At 41.5% G+C, this 18695-nt stretch overlaps 1 protein-coding gene across 1 annotated transcript in view; it reads right to left on the bottom strand.

The window, feature by feature from the left end:
• podxl (podocalyxin-like) overlaps positions 1–15543 on the bottom strand; it is a 28041-nt gene extending 12498 nt beyond the window's left edge. Inside the window, exon 1 of the mRNA XM_034673396.1 lies at positions 15102–15543. Coding sequence (XP_034529287.1) covers positions 15102–15144 — 43 coding nt within the window. The 5' untranslated portion in view covers positions 15145–15543. The remainder of the gene's footprint in view (positions 1–15101) is intronic.
• Between the last annotated feature and the right edge of the window lie 3152 nt (positions 15544–18695).

Here is an 18695-nt window from a genome sequence, read left to right as displayed (position 1 = left end):
ACTATGGACTTTTTTTAATTCATTTTTTACTGAAATATTTGTGCATTAGATTAAAGAACGTAGCAACTGTCTACTTACTGCTCTTCACTTGACATAAGACAGCACTATCACCCGGTGAAATGTAAAGAATGAAAGGAAGGAAATGCAACTAAATATTTAAAGGAGGAATTAATCATAGAAATAATGAGTGCAACTTAGCAGCCATGTGACAGTGAGACAGAATGTTTAAGCCAGTCAGAAATAGCCCAAACTAATTAACGTGCACACATACTGTAGACTACACATTAAGCTGTTCTTAAACAGGCGATGAAGAGAGGTAACTCCTCCCCAATAACATCTCCAGACACCAAACGTTCCCCCTCTTGGCGAGGTTGATTTAAGTGAGAATGTAAAGATCTGCTTCTCCGACTAAACATCATGTAAACAAACGTTTCCTGCAAAACAATGTCCATAATTCACACAACACATAAATGCAGCATTAAAGTCAGAAGAGATCAGATAAGAATGTGCTGTGGTCAAGTGGAGGCTGGTGGAGCCAAGCCTGTGTTGTCTCTGTAACACACACGATACACACTTCACACACACACATACATAATCACATTTGTTATCAGCTGACAGCCTGCAGGGACAAAGAGAGACAGACTGTCAGGTTCTCTGTTCAGAGGAGGAGACGGAACGAGTGAACACGTCCTGCTGACTGCGTCCACACTCTGAGACTGTGTGTAGATTTAACAAACTTTATGGAGGAGCATAAAAAACATAAAATCTGTATTCATTCATATTCATATAACTGTCTCCTTATTGAATCCAATTCTTCAGAGGGAAACTGGCTTGAAGCAACTCAGACAGACAAACTCACACCTACAGGTAGTTTAGTGACCAGTTAATCCAGCAAGCTCTTCCTTTGACTGTGGGAGGAAGCCGGACATTCAGAAAGGCCCCAGCCAGGATTTGAAGCACGACCCTCTTTGCTATGACGCAAACCACTGCACCACCCTGCCCCAACAATCAATTATACATTAGAGCAGAAATGCTAAATGATATCTAAAATAAAAACTGATATAAAGCAGAAATGATGGCACTCTCTGGGCCTCTTTTTGAATTTTTACAAATGTGTTTATTTTTTTTAACTTAATGTCTTCATTCGGAGAGGACAGGACAGTTGGAAGAGAAAGAAACCAGGAGAGAGAGTGAGGAGTGACGGGAGTTGAAATTGACTTAACCATGACATGACTTAACCACCAGGCCAAAACGGCGCCCCAGTTCATATTAACTTTTAAAATGTTTTTTTTTTTTTGTCTAAATTAAATAAAGAACAAACAAAAAATACAAACTACAGAAATGCAGCTGTGCACAACTTAAAGAGTCGAGAATTGCAGCTGCATTGAATGTCAAGAGTGTTTCTGCAACAATCTGCGCCGAAATTCAACGCAAAAATTGATGAATGATACATGTACTTTAGTAATTCCAAACTGGAAAAATGTTAAGCAGCAGGATGTTACAAACAGCAGCAGAGAAATAAACACAAACACAGGAGAGGAAAAAAGGATCCATCCAAAAGATAAACTCAACAGCAATCATTCAAATGTTCCATTTTCCAAAGATAAGGAGAGACACTCATGAAAGACAACAATCATCTACAAAGTCTTCCTTTGAAAATATCTATTCATGCACAATGTTTAGCGGATATTTCCGTCATGGATGTAACCCTAAATATTTCCAGCGTGACATCATGTGAGGGGAATTCAGGCTTGCTTTGAGACAAATTGTTCCCGAGATGATGCCCGGCTGCCGGCTGACACAGTGACCAAATCTCTCCTGTTAGAGCTCTGAATTCATCAACCGTCCCCCCTCTCCCTCTTCCTCTCTCCCTCTCTCAGGTGTGGCGTCATCTTCCCTGTGAACCCCGCTGACCTCGCTGTCACTGACGTATCTGTTTCTCAGTGGGCGACGGCACCGGCTGATCCACTGCTATCAGTACAGAGCTGTTTTTACCTCACCCACACATTCCTCACCACACTGCCTCCACTAACACACACGCACACACACACACACACACACACACACACACACACACACACACACACACACACACACACACACACACACACACACACACACACACACACACACACACACACACATCAGCACCTGTACTCTGTCAAATCACCAGTTCTACCTCCCTCTCACTTCAACACATCACGCACCTTTCCCCTGGTTTGTTTACTTTCAGAGACTTTACAAGCTGCAAACTAAGAGGAACATCAGCCTTGTTAAAACTAGCTTCATAAGAGTCTGGATTTAAGGAGGGGGGGCGAGGTAGAGCTTTAAAGAGATGAAATACTGGACTCAAGACTCATATGATGTTAGCAACATGACTTCCAGTGTTATTCTGTGTCTGCTAACAGCTTGTTAGTACTGAATGTGAGCTAAAAGTTAACAAAAACTAACTTAACTAACTTAACATGGGATGAACATCATCAGCTGGTTTAAAACACAGATTTTTTCAGTTCCAGTTTGTTCTAAAGAGAAAGTTACTCAGAGACTTATGTGGCTCTTTCGGAGTGTCTGATTTTAAGACATGAGAAGAACCTTCGTGTTCTTGGACTTCAGCTCTGCTCAGAGCTTGTATTTGTCATCTGAAGCACTGCTATTATTTATTAATATGAACACAAATGTAAATGATAGCCACTCATTAAAGTGACAAACAAAACTGAGGTAATAAAGTTGATAAATTCACCATTACACCTTATACCTTAAGAGTCCTCATTTTATTATTCATTTTATTGTACAGTTAAGTGTTACTAAACAGCAAATAGATATGAGTCAATTTTACCCTCTTTTAAGACTATTCTGGGTCTGATTGATGGTTTTGATTATATCGTAATTCTTTAATATTATTAAATTAAAAATATATTTTTTATGCTATTTCCTGTATTATAGTCCTCTGTTTTAATACCTAGATGTGTTGAGTACTTGATTCTGATTGGTTGAAACCTCAAATTAACAGTGAGTCAATTTCAACAGCAAAAGCAATACCAGGGAAAACCTGATCACACACGTCATGTCAAATCAATCAGCGTACAGTAGACACTGTTGTAAAAACGTTGGAATTGTATGGGATAGAATAGAATGGAATGGAAAGGGACAGAATGAATGGAACACATCAAAAAGGAATGGAACACATCAAAAAGGAATGGAACACATCAAAAAGGAATGGAACACATCAAAAAGGAATGGAACACATCAAAGAAGAACGGAACACATCAAAGAAGAACGGAACACATCAAAGAAGAATGGAACACATCAAGGCAGAATGGAACACAGTAGAATAGAATGCTTCTGATTGGTCAAAGAGAGTGGGGAATTAATGACAGTTAGCGGGCACATATGTGACAGCAGCCTGAGGGGCTACTGGACCCCAACCATTAGAGGTAGGAACCCAGCTTCAAATCTAACTCTTACAGAGCAGGTTCAGTGACTTTCTCCTGAGTATGACTCTTTCTCTCCCTGTATGACCCTGATCTGAGCGTTTGAATTGTACTACTGTTTCAGAGTGTAGTCCGTGTCATATTGTGTTGTTGTTATTCTGTTTGTCTTGGGGTGTGTCCCACTCCGGTAGACTGTGAGGGGGTAGGACAGATGAGGGTGTGAGAACCGACCTGCTGTCCTTTCCCTGGCTCTTCTCTCTGTTTCTTGGCTCTCCTCAGAGACAGGAAACACTCTGTTGATTTAATCCTGTGTGTGAATTCTAATTCTGTCAAAAGTCTCAACTTAATCGACCTATGTTGGTGCGGTGCCAGCTGCTTCTATTGTTCTGGACTCGGTTTACGTAGCCATACATTAATATACAGTAGGTTACACAGGGACTGCGTCTGCCTGTCGACGTCCGTTTGAAGACAAATGTTTAGTTTGTGAACAAAGTTCAGAGGAGACACACGTCATGTCAGTGGCACTACAGCTACATGATGAGATTTAAACAGGTTTATTCATATCACATAAGTTTGGTCATATTAATGCTACTAACCTCCTTGAGTGTGTTTTTAAAAAGCATCATAGTTTGAGTTTGAGTATGGTGTGTTTCCACCGAGCAGTCCAGTAAACCCGGGTCATGCTTACGTTTCCACGACCTACAGTGCCATAATTGACGACTTACACCAGATCCGTGGTCGGCCTGTCTCTGTTTCGCCACAGCATAGGATCTGATAGGATTCAACTCTATTTAACATGTGCGCTTCCTCTGGCTCTGTCTCAGTTGCGTTTTTGCTACGTCTCGGCTCCGACAATCCGGAGTCCTCCACAGCAGATACGCAAGACTTTTACCGGATGCCCAAGCAACGCGCATCGATTCAGTTGGAACCTAACGAGCAAGACAGGAAGTCACATTAAAATGTCTGGTTGATTTTCCTAATACTACATTGATGCCAGATTATATTTCATTTAACTGCAACAACAAACCATTAAATTAGCCGAGCCAGGCCTGGAGTCAACAGATCATTTTCAGAGGCCATTTGAGATACACGGATGAGGGGAAGCCCATAATGGAGGTATAAAAGCATTGTTTCTGTAATTACCGCAGGAAATCCTCGGTGTCGTGACTAGTGATCGACATGAGAGCACAGAGCCAAACTGCAGCTGAGCAGAGACAGACCGGACATGGATCTGGAGAGAGTCCTGCGTTACTTGGTAAGTAACAGATCTTGGTGTGAATTAGATAGCAATAGGCATGTCAGCTATACGTAAAATCGTGACATAGTAGCAGTGCAATACAGCATAGCCTGCCAATAACTTCGATGAAGAAGTCAAATGAGACCTAATAAAAAAAAGGGCAACAATGGAGGACATCACCCATTTAAAATTACTCTCTTGGAATCCACGGGATATTTAAACATGGCTCTCTTCATGGTCGTTCTTTAATACCTCTGTTACACAGTAAGTGTCGAGTCTTTCAACCCATCAACGGGTTGAAATGTGTCTAGCTCCTCCCTTTAAGGTCAGATAAGTACGCTTGGTATTCCAACAGTTTCAGTGGAAACACAAATAACTGAGTACAGTAAAGATTTCTCTGTCCAACCACCGTATAATGTTAAGAAGCTGTGGTTGTGATAAAGTATTCACACTCTGGTTTCAGGCTGATTTAGCATTTAAATCCACGACTTCATGCATGACTCATCCCCTGAAGGGAGCAGAAAGTCTGAAGCCCTCTTGAGTAAATATCATTAGTGCGAGGAGTTAAACGTGTCCTCACATTTGTCCGTCCTCCGCCCTGATCTATCGTGAAGCTGCTCTTAAGTCGTCCTGCAGAGTGTGACGGTGTTTAGCCTGATTTCCCTCACACTAAGTGGAGGTCCGGAGGAGGTCAGGGGGTCCTCTCTGCCTCCCTGCCCTCCCTACAGGAGGTCCCACTGTTTGCTTCCAGAGGGCGTCACCCCCATCCTGTCCAGTGTGAGAACCACCACCCGCACACATTAAATGGGAATGACGGGGCAGCTGGAGGGTGGAGACGGGGTAAATTGTCTTCCCTTCCTGGCTGCCATGTTGTAAATAAATGTCCCCATGAACACACACACAGACACACACACACACACACGCAAACACACAGGGCCTCGCGCACACACACACTGAAGACGAAGGAGACAGTTTTATTGCTCTCTGCCTCAACAGATACTATTGGTATCATTTGTTCCAATCTAGCCACACGACCATGAGGGACGTCAGGCGATGATTTTAGGCGTCAGGCCTCCTCTTTAACTCCAGACTAATTAAAGAGGGGTCAAAGTCAGCACGCTCTACAGGGCAATCGAGTTCTTCCCCTTTAAACTAAGAGGCGGCTTATTTAGGGGACAAATTTTTACAACAGTGCATTTTCAAGATATGAAACAGGGAAGACATCAGGGATCAAATAATATATCTATTTATTTATGCCGGAGCATGCCGCATACGTTTCAACTAGTTTCATCCTCAGGTCTGTGGTAATTCTAACACAGGACTTCCACCAGATCCATGTCTGGTCCATCTCCCATCTGCTGCGGTCCAGCTCCTTGCGCTCTTGTCCGTCAACACCCACTGGTTGCGTTTTCAGAATGTATGCTTTGCTCGGAGGCAGTAGCTCAAACTCAAAGTACTTCTGTGATATTTTATGTTTTTATTTTGACCTCTCATCCTGTCACTTTATTTAAAACATGTTTTACTTCTCCGTGCACGCATGAAGCACATTTTTAACCATCATCATGTCAGCTGGACTCTTGGCTTAGTTTCTGAGTGTGTGTCAGATATCGGTCCAGCTCGCCTGACCCTGTGACTGTAACTCAGTCAGATGTGCATCTGAGCGTGAACATGCACTACAGAGAGTAAATAAATAAATGTAGCTGTCGCCTGAAAGCCCCTGCAGGACAAAGCGGCCCTGTTAGCTTGCTGACAGCCCACACAAAGCCCCTCCAGCCCCCACGTGCAGCCATGCAAGCACGGGCTACTCCCTCACTGCAGACCCCTGCTGCAGCCCGGGCCTTTTAGGGGCTCCGCTGCCCCCATCCTGGTCCCGGTGAGACGGGTTATTCAAATCTCTGTGGGGAAGGGAGGGAGGGATGGAGGGAGGGGTCTTTACATTGTGAGGGAGGAGAGGAGCTGTGAATGTAAGAACACTCTGCAGGAATAAAAGAGAGACAAGTGAAAGGGAGGAGCGAGGGAGGGAGGGGGAGAAAGTGAAGAGGGGTTTGAGACGCCGTAAATCTAACGGCCACATGGAAGTGACCACACACACACACACACACACACACACACACATACACACACACACACACACACACACACACACACTCATACACACACACACACACACACACACACACAGACACACACACATAAGGAGTAACAGTCTTGCACACATTATCTTCAAACAACATACTCCCTGTCCTTGGAAACCGGTCTGGTATGTGTGTTTATGCTAGCTGTGGGGAGCACTAATAGTAAAAGTTCAATGTTAGAGCTCTGCACCCCTGCTACACACACACACCCACACACACACACACACACACATCTCTTGCTAGTACAGTGATAGATTAAATCAAAGTTGAAATGTGAATGCAAAACATGTTCTTGTTGCATTTAGCTCGACAGGTAGCATCTTTAAGCTGTGGCCTAAGTGTGTTGTTGTTCGTTGTCGGCCTCTCAGGCCATTGCATGTTTTTAAAGGTGTAGCTTAGTTCGATCAGGTAGTTTTGGTCTGGGTTACTTCTATTTGAATTTCAGATCCAAGAGACTCTTTTCAAAAGGTCTTTGTTGCACGATCTGAAGTGCACTTTTGCTGGCGTAATAACTCAAAACCTGACCAAGAAGTGATGCAAAGTCGACAAAGGAGTTTTATTTATCCTCTTCAGTAATTATTAAAAATCAGACACATCTATTTATCCGTTTTTTGAGTGTCTGCGCCTGGTGTACGCCTTTTTTAAAGCTTGATTCGGACAAGTTGGAGAAATGAGTGATGTGTGCTCAGCTTGTGGACTGAAGTTTTTGCACTTCTGCATCGGCTTTATGTTTCAACACTGGAGGCTGCTACTTGATTATAACATAATGCATCTCTTTGTAATTTAATTTAATTTAATTTGAGTTTATTTGATTATGACAATGCACATTAATCAACATTTCAACAGTATGCCTCAATATAAATATGCCTGAATTAGCACAGTAGTCCTAAGGCAGGTACTTAAATAAAACATGGACCATGAGAATTAAAATTACAAGATGTCACAAGACAGTTAACAGGACCCTACACGAACTGACTTACAAACAAAGTTTACATACAAAACGTACGCTTTTGTGACTTTATAAAAACAAGATGGAAGATGAGGTCAAAGCCCGAGCATCAAATCGAGGAAACAGATTATTCATGTGTTCATGACTGGTTTGTTTTTAATGTTTAAGTGTTTTTTTAAAGGTACCGTAGTTCTTAAGCTCCCTAATGTGAGCTGGTAGTTTGTTCCAGGACTGTGTGCCTCTGACAGACACTACCATTTGGGTGATTTTGGTTTTACGTCTCACTACATCACAGTCAGTGTGCAGAGGAGGTATCCGTGTTGTCCATCCATGCATCCATTATCTTCACTGCTTATCCAGTTTGGGGTCCGGAGGATGGAACCTATCATAGCAATCACTGGGCCAGAAGCGGGGTGCACCCATGGTTTCCAGTCTATCACATAGTTGTGTTATGAATCCCCCAAAGTAGACATACAGTGTCTTACTCTGTGGAAAATACACCTCTTAAATAATGCCTCCAAAAACACGGTGCTGCAGATTTTTCTCAACATTGCAAAGCACCAACAATGTGTCCTCTCCTGTAGAACATGCAGGATAAAGTTTGCAGACCATCGGTGGAAGTTTTCCATAAATTTACAAATAAAAGACGACATGGAAACAAGATAATGATACGAACCTGCTTCTGTACTAAAAATTAAGCTACATTGTGTCTAAATACCACGTAAAGTAAGCGTGTGATTGTTACTGCATGATCTAAATGTGTAGGCATGTTTCATTTCACACTCTCTGCTCGCAGAACCTGAAGGAGCAGTCTTTGGTGTTTTCATAAATCCCGAGCAGAGAGGGGAGTTCACACGAAGTGATGATGCAGCTGGAAAGAGCGCTGAGAAAGTGAGGAGGAGATGTGAAGAAGGGAGGGGAGGACTAAACGAGGAGGCATTAGAAGAAGAGGAGGAGGAGGAGGAGGAGAAGTGAGAGGTCCTTGGTGGTACCAGCCTCCGTCTTGATTAATGGATACCTGGCTGTGCAGCGTGGCATGCTGGGTAAAAAGAGGGAGTGCGGGGTTACAGTGGAGGTGAAGGAGAGTGTCAGACAGAGATGAAACGCTCACTTTTACAGAGAGCAGATTCACTCCCTGAAGCAGACATGAGCCCGCATGGCAGCTTCAAAAACTCGACCCTGTGCATCTTCCATACGTTCATGCCCAAATAAGGACACGTGAGACCTTCAGGGTCTCTGAGGAATCACAGGAAATTCAGATTCATTTATTTCTCCATATCTGACGTGATCAAAAACAGAATTTTTGACTTGAAGGTCTCTGCAACATCTTCTTCAAATAAGGCGATAACTGTGCTCAATCTTAAACTACTGAGCCAACTTTACGTCAGAATTGGCGCCATGGATTCTCCAAAACAAACCAAATGTAAGCTCAGTGATTGGTTGGTTTCATTACAGCTCTAAAGATCGACACAGACTTCAACCTTTTCCTGAGTTATCTTCCTCTACTGTAAACAGAAGGTTGAGTTTGAGGTCATTTAGATTTAAACCTTCTCCATGATGGTGCATTCGAGGACGCATGGGCATCAGAACGAAGAGAGGCAACACTTTGTATTATGAGGAAACCGAAAGACGCTTTTGAAAGTTTCAGAAAAGACTCAGGCTTTAGTAGAAAACACGTCATGTCATATCTTCCCTTCTTTTATTTCTTCTTGATACCGAAACATGGAGCCTATTTCCACAGATACGTCACTCCAAGCTGATTTATGTTTCATGAAATTCAATCATAAGCAGATGCAGACTTCTCATCTTAGTCCTTTACTCCTGAGAACAGTGATATCTAAAGATAACTGTCTGTGGATCAAACCGGACACTCTGTTTGTGCTCTGGAATATTCTGTTTCTCTCCGTCCGTCTGATCCGCAGCCTCCTGAAGCAGAGTAGGAGAGAACTCACGGCCGTCTGCTGCCACCACACCCGACTCTCGGCTCTGCTGTTGATAAAGTTTTTTCCCATCTATTGTTCTCCGTTCTCTCGGCAGACAGTGGACCGGTGAGCCGAGCCGGGCCGCTGCTGTCCGGCATGCCGACTGTTATCTTGTAGGAAACGTACAAGTCATGAACCCACGAACGCAGCGGAGAGATGGTCAGCGTGGGGGTTAGGAAGTCCTGCAGAGGACTGATAACTGATGTGAGCTCTTCTTCCTGAAGTCTGTGATCCAACAAATGTATTTTACTACTGACATCAGCTTCAAACATTTGATGATTCAAACACTTTATCTTTAACACTAATAAAAGCATTGCTCACACTTCCTCTTATCTATCATCAATCAAATACCGGAGCAGACAGTGAGCTGACAGAGGTGAGGAAAGTGAAACGGCTTGTTTAAAATTTATAGATATCCTTCCGTTTAATCTGGAACATACTCACGCCATGGATTTGTAAAAGGAAAGTGCATGACTAACGACAGGATCAAATAAAGACCAGGATGAGTGCAAGTCATCACCTTAGGTCATGTCACAGTGAAGCTGAAGGAAACAAACACAGATTAACAACACGCTGTCCTGATGCTCAGCAGTGAGAAAATAAAACCTGGAGTTCAACACACCCGGGTATCTTTAGTTATCTGGCTTCACTAACCCGGACAGACGAGTTCTCACCTAGCAGCCACATAGAGCTGGTTATCAGCTTGATAAACTGACCCAGAGTTACTGTGAGTGAATTCAGAGGAGCAGAGCGGGCAAGCAACTCAAACTCAGAGCAAACTACGGCATCAGAAAGACATGAAGAAGGTGCAGAATCTCAGAGTGAAACCACTCCTGCAGGGACAAAACAAGTGCACGATGGATGTGACTACAACCCTGTTTATTCCCTCACACTCCTCGGGTGTATTCTTGTGGCATGCATGAATGTTTGGACATTATATTTCAGCTACAGCCCTGACATGATCAAACTACAACAACAATAATAATTATAATAACTTTATTTACGTAGCACCTTTAAAAACAAATGCTTACAAAGTGTTTCGACAGACAAAAAAAAGCAGGAACTCTGAAGGATAACAGGATAAACATTTAACTATCAGGCCAGAGAGAGAAGTCTAGAAAGTTCAAAAAATGCAAGATGATGTTTGCAGCAAAAACAAGCTGCTCTGGGTATGGTTGTATTTACATTCGCTATAAAAGTACTCAACACCCGTTGGTGACACCTCACAGTCTGCGTCTCTCTCTCATTAGTTATTGGGGTTTATGTTGTCAGAGGCAGTCAAACCTGGAATCATAAACATCAAACATGTTTGTGTGATCCAGGTCCATGGGATTCGACTTAGTCGGAGAAGTGAAATAGTCATATTGATGCCACACGTTTGAGGATTATTCAGACAAATTATCCGATACGACAATCTTCAAATCAGGCCACGCTCCTAATCATTGAGGCGGCAAATCAGGCCCTAAATCTGTCCTGAAATCCCCTAGAGTATGTCCAGCCTTAGCCGCATTTAAGGCTCAATAACTACCTGAAGTATTGACTGGCTATCTGGAAAACTCAAAGCCATGACAAAACTTTCTGCTCTGTGCTGAGACGGTTAAAAAAAAGGCAAAGTCTGAGGTCTTAACTCTGAGTTTCAGACGGTTTCATACTTAAAACATTTTTTACAGCAGATGCATTTGCAACAGAAATTTCTTTCAATCAATCAATCAATCTTTATTTGTATAGCAAATCACAACAAACATTATCTCAAGAAGCTTTTACAAACAGAGCAGGTTTAAACTGTACTCTATGTCAAATTGTGAACAGAGACCCAACACCAAGACAGGATAAGACTTACCCCACCTTTATCCACCATGGGCATTGCACCTAACAGTATTTAGCAAGTTACAGCGGCGAGGACAAACGTCCTTTTAACAGGCAGAAACCTCCAGCAGGACCAGACTCATGTTAGACAGCTGTCTGCCTCGACCTCGATCTTTCTGCATAGATGCAACAAATTATATGTTAACAAGGAGATGAGCAGCATCTCTAACTCTCAGAAACACTGTAAAGATGCTCAATATGTAAAACTATTCCTTTATAATACTTAAGAAGATTTAATCACTGAAATATTTCTCCTGGTCATTGAAGAAAAAAATCTCTATTTTATAATGAAAAAACTGCAATGTGCATAATCTGGACTTCTAGATTACCACAAGATACATAAATATAAAGAAACATGAACTTCACAATAAGAGGATCTCAAAAAGTATCAAATCAAAATCAAGTTCACACCTGAAGCTTCAGAAACCTGCTGCACATGTTCTGGATTTCAACAGACCCGCTGATAACAGGCTGTTTAACAAACAGAAACAGATGCACGTTCACAAGCACAAACACGTGCTGCTTTAAGAGAGAGAAGTGCTGACAGCCCTCAGACTCGCCGAGGCTCTGAGGCTGTGTCGCACCATTTTTTTCACACGCTCACGAAAGAAAAGCCTCCGTCTGAATCCTCAGACTGTGTGTGAGAGAGCGGCAGGTGCATAATTAAAGAAAAACACTTTCACTGCTTCTCAGGCGGGGAGGGGGGGTCAGGGTGCACTTCATTATTCAGCCTGTGTGTGAGTGAGTCTGTGTGTGTGTGTGTGTGTGTGTGTGTGTGTGTGTGTGTGTGTGTGTGTGTGTGTGTGTCTGTGTGTGTCTGTGTGTGTGTGTGTGTTTAGAGGAAGGGGGGTTTAGGGGCAGATGTCTCAGCTCTGAGTCCTACTGTTCCTCACACATCATCATTTCTGACACTTCAGTTCAGATTTAATGCAGCGACTGTTTCCTCGTCACTAAAAACATCTTCAAGTTTCTAAAAAACAAGACATCTGTTCTCTCTGGAGGACCTCGCTCTCCTTAATTAGAGCTCAAATTAGGTTTCTAAAAAGAAAGAAGAAACAAAAAAAGCTTGGACGGGCAGCAAACAGCAAGAGACAAGTCTGTCTCTCCTCTGAAAGCAGCATCCAGAGATCTTTTCTTTCCTTCATAGAGCTGCAGATTCACACAAACAAAGTGGAAAAATTTGAGTTTACTGTAAAACTGTAACTTCTTATGTTTTCTTCCTTAAAATCTGAGTCCATAACCCTCAAATGTGCAGCAGTTAACACGCAAAAGATTGTAACTCGTCAAAAACCTTTATAGAAGTTTGTGCGTCAGACAAGTATATCTGAATCTGTCCGCATGAACTTCTATCGTCAAGCAAAGTGAAACTCTTAAGATTCTGATTTCAAGACTCCAGCGTTCACAGTTTTTCTCTGCTACTTTTGCACGTTTCCGTATATTTTTTAAAGTTCCCAGCACATCAAACAAACATGCAGCCAAACAGAGTTAATCTGCAGAAGTATCAAAACCAAAATTTTAAAGTCCAGAATAAATGTTTCTGTGACATTCAGTGAAAACAAAGATGGTCAGAATGATAAGATGTTTAGTCTGTTGAGAAAAGACTGTAAGAGTGTGCTTTTTATTTCAGTATTTCCAATTTAATCTCCTTTAAGTCTTCACTTCTGACCTGCAGTGCCCTGACTTCAAGAGACCAGGTTTTCAGAGTTCTCTCTGTAAAGCCAAAGGGAAGCGGTTGTTTGTGTGTCTGCAGTCGTCATACAACAGAAGACCATCAAAACACGACAAAGATCAAAAACTTGACACCTGTCGCTCCTATGTTTTTGATCCCATCTTCACATTAATTAATCTGTTAGCTTGACAGAGTTTGCAACCATTATGACGATGCAAACCAATGCTTCCCCTGCAGATTTGACCTTTAGATTGAGAGGAGATAACCATTGCAGAATGTTTTCTGTTAATGAAATTGTTTCAACTCTGCAGAATAATCTAAGTGTTTTTATTTTGTATTGTTTGTGAAGATGAAGTTTGTTTTCTCCTCGCTGGCGATGGTAGATCTGGATCGTACAAAACACACAAAATCATAAAATACAATAATTTTGAAGATGTATCCAGAGCTCACGAGGTAACCAAACTAAAGGAAAACAATTATTAAGTGTTGAAATAGTATTTCTAATTTATTTAATCGTATTGAAGTTTCACTCTTCTCTCTCCATGAGTCTTAAACCTGAGGTCAAGCTGCTCACCAGAATCTGACCGTTAGATTAAACCTCACAACACGGCTCTGGAGCCTGAAGCTTTGGAGCAGGACACCACGATCACACCTCACAGCTGGGGTCCTTTAAGTCGAGTCATGACAGCAGAGGAAACACTGCATAAACTCGAGGAGCTATTTTACTTTAGCAAAGTTTGAGCTGCTCATATTTAACTTAGATTATATTTTCTAAATCCAGCTTCTCAACTTCAAGTAGACAGATATATTTCACATTTGCCTCCACAGCTTACTTCTTACTCTTGATTAAGATTTAAGGTGTATAGAAAAGGACAAATAATATCTTTCCACCCATGGATGACAAACTAACTTTCACATGTATTCTCAGCATTACAACTGTAACCCTATAATATTACATACATCAGCTACAGGGATATTTTCCTGTAGAATAAACACTTTTATTCTGACAATATTTTCTCAGATGAAACCTCTGAACTTTTATCGTGCAGCTGCATTAAGTGGAAATGAGAGGAAGGGCTTTGTCGGGTAATTTAAGTTGGATCTGTTCATTATTTTAAAAGCTGCATCACTCAGATACTCTGATATTACTATACTGTACTTTTACTGATTTAAATTGTAAATGCATAACTTGTATCCTCCTCATAATTAAATATTTTCATGTTTTAACTACTTTGAAATATGTTTAGTTCACACTTATGCATCATTGGCTTTAAAAAAAATACATCACAGTTGAGGAACACTTAAATTAACTTTTAAAGGACTTTTTATTTTAAAATGACCTCAAGATAAAGTTTAGGAAGGACCCTTAGATCAGATTTAGGATGCACTCACAGTAAGCAACTTAAAGTAGAGTCAGGGATCTTCACCAGAGCATAACTAACCCCTACATTGTTTATTAGTTAAAACGCTTCATCCTACTAGCTGCACGTTTATATCTTTACAGAGTTAAGTTCCTTCCAGTTAGAAGTTATTTTTAGTCTTATTTTCCTGCATTCGGTTAAAATTTTGGAACTTTTGCAGCACAGCTATGATAACATCCAGTTTTGCACTTTGCGCACCTGTTGCTGCATCTCTGCACACGAACACTGTTTCATTTTCTCTGCACATCACCATTAAAGCCCTGCAGCCTCCTAGCAACTTCATATGATGACTTATAGAGGCACTTTCTACACCTCTCACAGAGAAAACGAGCCAAACTAGCAGGAATAAAACTCTCAAACAGCCCCACAGGTGCGTCCTTCTGCGCGTAATTTGGATTGAACTGTACTCACTGGTTGTTAGCAGCAGCCATGTGATCCTCTGAGTCGCTCTCATCCTGTTTCTTCTTCTCCCAGATGTTTTTATCCTTCATGCAGCGCTGCGCAAAGATCCCTCACTCCGGCTTTGGAGACGTTTTTACGGATGCAGAGCGCGAGCTTGACGCCGTCCTGTCACGCCTTTCTGCTCGAGTTTGTATCTGAAGTAAATGATCTCGCCCCGCGTATTGTTCGCTTTTTTTCCTCTTTTAAACTGAAAGCCAAGAATGCTTTTGTTTGTCTCTCTGTGCAGCGGAGTTGGGGATTTGGGGGGAAGATTGCTTTTGTGGTCTCCTTGGTGTACTGTGGTTGCTCAGTGTCTCTCTACCCTCCTCTCTCTCTCTCTCTCTCTCTCTCTCTCTCTCTTGCTGCTGTATTGTCCTCTCTCTCCTCCTCAGTGTTCACTAGAGAGTGAGTGTGTGAGTAAGCAGCTCTGCCCAGTCCCCCGGTCTGCCCCTGCCTCCCTTATCATGAGGAACCAGGGGCAGACCCAGTCCGGTCCAATCCCAGAGCTGCGGACTCTGTGCTGCCGGGACGTTTTGAATAACAAAGGAAGCTGTGAGACAATGTGTTCCCTCCTCTGGTTTTTCATTTTGATTCTTTTTCTAAAATGATCCATGACTCAAGGCCGCAGGGTGAAGTCACATCGACCCTGATGGCGTTTGAAGTCGGGAAAGGCCTGTTTGGATTCGCAGAGTCGCCAGTCTTCATGTTAATGTGTCTAAGGGTGACGTGCAGGAGGATGTAGAACATGCATGCTGAGCTTTGGATCTGAAACTTGTAACGTCAGTAACAAATATGAGGACACTAAACTTAGAGCTTAACTGCTGTGACTGTCTTCATAGTCACGTTAGCATGTTCAGATCGGAAAGACTTTTACCAGAGTTCGCAGTTTTACCATCGAGCCGTGTTACTACGCTAGCTTCGTTCATCTCCACACATTTTATCTCACCTACAGATAACTAGTGTAGCTTTTTAAAGGGCTATGTAGCATCTCAGCAATATGAAACGTTTTGGTTTGAGGCTGTAAACATGTTTATTTCAGCTGTGAAGTTTAACATGGGGCTCTATGGAGATTGAATCACTTTTAGAAGCAGCCTCAAGTGGCCGTTTAGGGAACTGCAGTTTTTGTTGTCGGCCTCTTCTGTCAGTCCTGGAGATTTCTGTTTTGGAGAAATGAGAGTTAGGGGAATATAATCCTCATGAGCTTCATAAAATCTCTAAAGTGTATGAAATGAAACTTATAAGATAAAAAATGACACACTTTGTTGTTATTGTTTTGGTGTTTCAGAGCGGATAATGACACATCTTCTTAAATTTGTATTTTTTTTTAGGGTGGAAATATAACACTTAAGGGTTGGTTGATTTCTTTATTTTTTTGTAATTGTGTTATTTTTCTTCTCCTTTTTGATTTCTTACTTATGTTCTTTCTTCCATTTAAATTTGTCTTTTGTCTTTGTTTTTCATTTTTGGCCTTTTTTCTTTCTTTCTTTTTAAAAAAAATGTTTGCTTTTTCCATCGTTCTTCCTTTCTTTTCCTCTTCATTCTATCTTTCTACTTTTTCCTTCTCTGTTGCTTTTGTTTTTCTTCAAATAATCTTTTTCTTCCTTTTTTCATGTACTTTTGTTGTTCTCTCTTTGTTTTGTTTTCTCTTTCCTTTGTTTGTTTCTTTTGTAGTTTTTTTTCATTCTTTCTTTGTTACGTTTGTTCTTTCTTCACTTTTATTTTTTCTTTTGTCTTCATTTTTCCATTTTCTTTTTCTTCTCATTCTTGATCCTCTTTCTTTGCTACTTTAGTCTTTTCTGTTGTTTCTTTTTTGTTGTTCTGTTTGTTTTTCCCTTCCTTTCTTTTTGTCTTTCCTGTTTGTTGGTTTCTTTATTTCTTTTTGTTGTCTCATCTCAAATTATTTCTTTGCTTGTTCCCTTTGTTTTTCCTTCCCTTTTCTTTTTCTGTTGTCCCTTCTTATTAATTTTTATCATTCTATCTTTATGTATTTTTAGTCTCCTTTTTTCAATTTTTTTCTTTTTTTAACTTCATTCTGATTTTTTTCTTCTTGTTCTTTCATTTCCTTTTTAATCAGTGTTTCTCACTTCTTTCTTTCTATGTTGATTTTGTTTATTATTGTCTTTACGTTTTTCTTCCTTTTTCATTTCTTGTTTTTACTTCTTTTTGTCTTTTTCCATCTTTCTTTCCCTCTTTCCTTCTTTCCCTGTATGACCTATTCCCGTATCACTTTGCATAAACATTCAGAACAATAAGAAATTTGAAACATTGAACTGAGTTATGATCAAATAAGTCACATGAGGTCAGAGAGGCCGAACAATCAAAGATATGTGCTTTATTTTAAACAACATTCCTTCATGTGTCTCAGAACATTGAACTCCTCCTCCTCTTTGAGTCTCTTGTTTCTCTCTGAGTTTTGAATGATGAATATTCAGTCGTTCCTCTTTCCATTAGCCCACAATGACGCTTTAATTAACTCTATAAACGCTCGTCGCTCCAGCTGGCGTTGTGTTTGGCTTTTGGATTAAAGCTGTGAGTTTGGCCGGATTGCCGCCCTGCAGGAACCAACGGGGTTGACTCAGACGCTTGTAGCCATGACGACACATATTCACAAATGTCCCAGGAATGGCTTTCAGGCCACTTTTACTCCATGCCTCCATTCACTCTGCTCCAAATCTCCCCTGACTGACAGATCCTTCTCTGAATGCAGAATGAAACAAGCAGCACGTCCAGTTTCTTCTTAAGATTGTGTTATCATCTTTCTGCTATTGTGCGTTTGTAGCTCCAGCGGCTGTTGTGAGGAAGTCAGGGTAAAAAAAACAGGAGCGATAAGAATCAGGGGTGTGGAGGTTTTCCGGGGTGTTTCCTTCCACTGGAACAGTCAGGAGTCATTAATAAAAACTTTAGAGACGGAGCTTCAAAGACGAGACGACGACATGAGGAGTCACGCTCCGACTGCAGAGCTGCAGGATGGACTGGAACTGATGTGAGGATTGTTGTGTAATTGTGTGTGTACATGAGGATTACAATCATACATGGTCATGGTGTGAGTGTGGACATACAGAGGGGGTCTGACTCACTGTGTGTGTGTTAGTGTTTGGTCATGGGTACTGGTTCCATTACATGTCTGTGTTGTCATTTGTTGAATGTGAGTTTGAGATTTCTTCCTTACAGGTTCTTTTTTTAGAATCATTGATAATAAGTGAGCCTAACGTGTGGCTGCTTCTCTACTCTTTGAGGACTCAAGACCTAAACCGTTTGCAAGTCAACCATAGAGGGTAAACCCATCTGTTATGAAATCGTTGGCGGCAGCCATATTGGAAATGTCGAACTCAACAAATCTGCTGTCGAACGAGTGTGACGTAAAGAGGCGGGCTTTGAGCCTCCTAGCCAACAGCTACAGTGTTCCCGCCTGTCAATCAAGTCAGCTTTGCCTCTCATAATGAAAAACTTGTAATCTTAATATCTTCGAAATTGCCGCGTTATTGAAAAATTCACCCCCTGTACAGTGTGTGCCAATCGAGAAATTTGCTATCCAGACTACACTCGTCTTTTGAACCAGGCTGT

This window comes from Notolabrus celidotus, chromosome 21 (assembly GCF_009762535.1).
Source record: "Notolabrus celidotus isolate fNotCel1 chromosome 21, fNotCel1.pri, whole genome shotgun sequence".
NCBI lineage: Eukaryota > Metazoa > Chordata > Actinopteri > Labriformes > Labridae > Notolabrus > Notolabrus celidotus.
Note: the sequence above shows the minus strand (reverse complement) of the source record. Positions and strands in the feature narration are given on the sequence as shown.